Source organism: Mangifera indica, chromosome 1 (genome assembly GCF_011075055.1).
Source record: "Mangifera indica cultivar Alphonso chromosome 1, CATAS_Mindica_2.1, whole genome shotgun sequence".
NCBI lineage: Eukaryota > Viridiplantae > Streptophyta > Magnoliopsida > Sapindales > Anacardiaceae > Mangifera > Mangifera indica.
The window spans coordinates 9,195,616-9,200,358 of record NC_058137.1 but is presented as its reverse complement, the minus strand read 5'-3'; the positions used below and the strand labels follow the sequence as shown (position 1 = coordinate 9,200,358).

The 4,743-nt window shown below is 36.3% G+C and overlaps 1 protein-coding gene across 1 annotated transcript; it reads right to left on the bottom strand.

Annotated features, from left to right (window-relative positions):
• Positions 1-951: 951 nt before the first annotated feature.
• Positions 952-3,863, bottom strand: LOC123218214 (putative disease resistance RPP13-like protein 3). Its single transcript, XM_044639512.1, has one exon. It carries the CDS (start codon positions 3,796-3,798, stop codon positions 1,186-1,188), a length of 2,613 nt encoding a protein of 870 aa, XP_044495447.1. The 5' UTR covers positions 3,799-3,863; the 3' UTR covers positions 952-1,185.
• Positions 3,864-4,743: the final 880 nt, after the last annotated feature.

Below are 4,743 nucleotides of genomic sequence, written 5' to 3'. Positions count from 1 at the left end.
CTTCTTCAACGTACTGCCAAAGACCCACTCCTTTTAGAAAAGCTTTCATTTTTACAACCCAAATATGATAACAGTCACCATTATAGAGAGGTGGTGAAAGATTAGAAGAGGATGAGGCCATCGTGAGCTTAGATGAAAGAGTTATGAGGTGAAGGTTTTTTTTTTTTTCTTCTTCTTCTTCTTCTTCTAATACAGCCCCTTAAGATCACTAAACATGCTCTGATACCATGATATTGTAGTAGGAATTAAACAAGAGTTTCATAAAACTCAAAGAAATCTGGAAATTTTCAGATCCAGCAAGTTTACGGAGAGCAGAGGACAAAAAACAGAGGAAGAAAGAAAGAGAAAAAATATAAGCTGATGGACTTCAAATCTGAATTTAATTTTCGTAAGTGAGCTATACATACATCCAAGAGCAGTACATGACATCAGCAAGCTTAATTTGTACAACCAAAAATCAGCAAAAGTCCTAATATTAAGGATTATCAAGCAATTTTACCAAAAGCACACCTACTGCTTTGACTATTGTTTTGTAAATATTATGTAAAATGACACAAAGAGCCTCAATTCTCTAACAATTTTACCCTTGACTGTAACAGCCAAAATTAACAGATGGGTTTGTATTTGGATTTTCAAAAGTGAGCAATGTGAGTTTGGGTTTACACTAAACATTGGGTGGGAATCAGTCTTTTGGCCTAAATAAATAAATGACCACTATTAATGTAAATGTGGTAGCTAAAAGCATCACTTTAAATGGCATAAATCTAAATTAAATAATGTTGTAATTCTGTCAAGTTTTCATAAGTTCATTTCACTAATAATGCTGTTGAACGAGAACATTCATGGAAAATTTATCCTAAAGAGAACGCGGAAAAAGCTTCTGCAAATCTCCTTGTCCTCTCCTATGTTCACTCCACATTTCCATATTAAATATAGTATTTACTACTGCACACTTGTTTCCCTGTAAGCTGATATACAACCCACAAGTATTATGGCACTTCGATAAGTAAATAGGCTAACATATTCAAACTGAGATATTAAAAGCCAGTTGCATAAATACATATGCTCAAACTCAAAACCCGGGCTAGAGATGAATAAAATTTGAAAGAGAACACAGTACAAACACAACAATCACCTCAGTAATGGTCATTGAATATTGTCAATGCACTCTGACAAGCTTCTCTTTCAACCAAGACGAGGGACTGATTTCAGTCTTTCGGGAAGTTGGAATTGTTGTCTGTGGTTTATCAACTCCAAACCTGTAAGCACAGGTAGAGCTCCCTCCTCTACTTGCCACTCCTCTAAATAAAGTGTTTCAATAGTTAAAATTTCGACCCGAGGAAAACTATTTGCCCTGCACACCATCTTCTTTCCACAATAACAACCATGTCTTAAAGCAAGTACTGTGAGGTTCAACATCTTCTCCAATACTGGCATCGGATCGTCTACGAGTTCGGAACTTTGTAGTGATAGGTGTTCAATATTTGGCAAAAGTACAGGCATATCTTCTGGTAGTTTCTCTATCTTCCCACATAAGCTCAAGTCTCGGAGATGTGGGCAATGAGAGAGCGGCTGCAGTGTAGAAAAAAAATGATTTTTTGATAAATCAACCCATAGAATTTGAATGCTTTTCAGTTTGGCAATAGAATCGAAAGTGAAGTTCCTCTGGCTTTCACGGTTCAGACAAAGGTGTAGCTTTCGAAGATTAACCAATGATTCATGATTTGTTTGAGTCCAAGTGTCATCTTGTACACTAATGAGCGTTTGAAGATTTGTCATATTGTCTATCCGCAAATATTGCCCTCTTAACTCTCCGATCAGATGTCTCAAATTTTTCAGCTTGCAAATTTCAGTTGGTAGATAGAGACAACAGAACGGATCATCGTTTAAATCCAGAGTTTCCAGATTCGACAAGTTGAGAATCGATTCCGGAATAGAATAAATCAGTGTATCCCTCAAACCCAAATACTTCAAGTGAATCAATTTATCTATGTCTTTGGGTAAGCACCAGCTTGATTGAGTGTTCCTGTAATGCTGAAACTCGAGCACTCTTAGAAACCTGAATGTTGTGCACAAATTTGATACCAACTGCGACATCATTGCACCTTCTTGTTTGAGAAAAAAGATCAAAAGAGAACGCAAGAGCGGATTACACTGTTGAAGCCACGCAATCCCATTCATCCCAGAGTAAATAGCTTGTCGTCGACATGATAGCATGGAAGAGTGAGTTGATGAGCGTCTGATTTCATCATAACTATGAATAAAGTTGAGCTCTGTTGCCTTTTGAATCGATAAATCCCTCAAAAGATCATGAATCCGACATGTTACAACCTTGCCTAACCATGTTTTCTCTTTCTGAATAAGGCTCCTGTTAATCAACTCATTCAAATAATTGCGAGCCACATCTTCCATTATTTCTTCATTGTGCGGTATGTAACCCTCAGCCAGCCACAGGCGAATCAGTTTATCTGTGTCGATTGCATAATCTTCTGGAAAATGACTTAAATAGAGAAAACATAACTTCAATTTATAAGGTAAATCATTGAAGCTCAAAGCCAATAAATATGTTATCTGGATGGAATCATTACTTAAATTCTGCCAAATGTTATCGCGTACTAAATTCCATTCTTGTGGTTTCTTTGTTGAAAGTAAACCACCCAATACAACAATGGCAAGGGGAAGACCGCGACATTTTTCTACCATCTCTCTTCCCAACCTCTCCAGTCCTTCATCTATGCTTAAATTCCAAAAAGCTTTATCACAGAATAACTGCCAACTCTCATCTGGCTTTAAAAACCGAAGTTCATGCACATAAGTTCTTTCATCTGAGCGCTCTGCAACATCTTTGATGCGAGTGGTAATAATTACTCTGCTACCGTTCTCATTGTCTGGAAAGGCTCTCTTGAGGCTTGCCCAGGCTTCTTTGTGCCATACATCATCAATTACCACCAAATATGAGCGCCCTTGCAAAGATTCATGAACATACCTCTCCAAATCTTCTTCACTCATTCCCTTCAATTTCTTCGCAGGAAAACCAAAAGATTTTATGATTCTTAGAAGAAGATCTTCAATGTTGAAATGCTGAGATACAGAAACCCAAGCACAACAATCAAATTTATGTTTGATTGCACTGCTTTTGTAAAGTTTCCCAGCCAGGGTTGTTTTGCCCAAGCCACCAGTGCCCCAAATAGAGATCACATAACGCCTTGGCTCATCCGCAAGCAGTTTAGCCAGCAGTTTGTTGGTCTCATCCTCGTAACCAACTACTTTCTCTTCAAAGGAAAAGGAGGTGGTTTTTCTCAGCTGTTTCATTCTTCTGAAAGCATGGCAGTCTTCGTCCCTCTTTATATTGATGTCTCTCAGGCCATACAATTCACATCTTTGAGAAACATCATTGAGTCCCTTTTTCAGAGATTCAATCTTCTTGCCTATATTGTACGTAGTTAACTTCTCTCTTCCCTTGCGAGAAGATTTAGCAACCGATTTCTTAATGGCGGTAAAGAGTCCGTGCTTTCTTTCTGAAGACTCTCCTTCTTCATCTTTGTCATGGACTTGGAGCGTGAATTCATCTAAGACATCCTCAAAATCGTAAGCAATTTCTCGGATGTCAGACACCCACTGTTTTATCAAAGGGCTGTCAACTTGTTTCTCTTCAGCATCCTTTATAAAACAATTCATCCATTCCAGCTCTTTTTTCACTGACTCCACTTCACCTCTCACTCCACGTAAGAAGACTGCTTCATTTTTGAGATATTCCCCAACCCTCTGCACCACAAATGACACTACTGCATCCACCATATTTCATAAACTGTTTCTTCTTTGTGCTCTTGGAACGAAGATTAGAGCACAGAACTTTGTTTTGAGTTTTTCTGTTTCAGAACAGAAGAGATGGATCCCTTTAAATAATCAACCTATTTTTAAAAGCAATAATATTGTTTGATGTTTTATATTTATTATTTATTTATTTCTTTGACATCTTACATATATCCAAGTCTATAGCCAGGATACCTACAGGAAAATATTCGGTGCTTTGATTAACTTTGGTCTAAATTCTCCAGATTTAAAATTAGAGTGACATTATTACAATTTTTTCTTTCTTTTCTTTGGGGGGTCCGTTTGACTGTCTTATATCTCTAGCTAAACTTTAATCATTATCTACTAGATATACAAATATATTTGTTGCAACTTGTGAGAACCAAATTATTCTCTCCAACATGAATGAGTTATTTTTAAATGCTATCGCCACCCTTTAGCTAACTCTTTGCCACCATTAGATTTACGCTGATTTCATGTTTTTTAGGGGAACATTATTCTCTTTGATTAATTATGGTTCTGGCTAAACTTTAGTTAAAAGCTACTACGTATAGGAGAATATTTGTTACAACTTGCAAGAACCAAATTATTCTCTGCTACATGAAATCGTTATTTTTTAAAGACCAAAAGACTTATTCCCACTCAAGATTTGATATATTCCCAAACTCCTATTAATAAAGTTTTAAAAATTTAAATACCTATTCTTCTATTAAAATTTTCAGTTAGGGTTAACAATAAAATTGTTATTTTACAAAAAATATTAAAAAAGCTAACATTTTATTTCATTTTTCCCTCTTAGTTTAAAAAACTAACAATTCCTTTCGCACAAAGTTTGAAAATTTACAATTTTCTCGTATGGGTTTTTTTCTCTTCTTTGGCCACTTTCTTTGTTCCAACCAAAAACCGGCCTTTCCTACCCATCTTTCCATT

What these genes read in the sequence shown, in the direction of transcription:
- LOC123218214 (XM_044639512.1), bottom strand. Translation starts at nt 3,798, where the DNA reads ATGGTGGATGCAGTAGTGTCATTTGTGGTGCAGAGGGTTGGGGAATAT.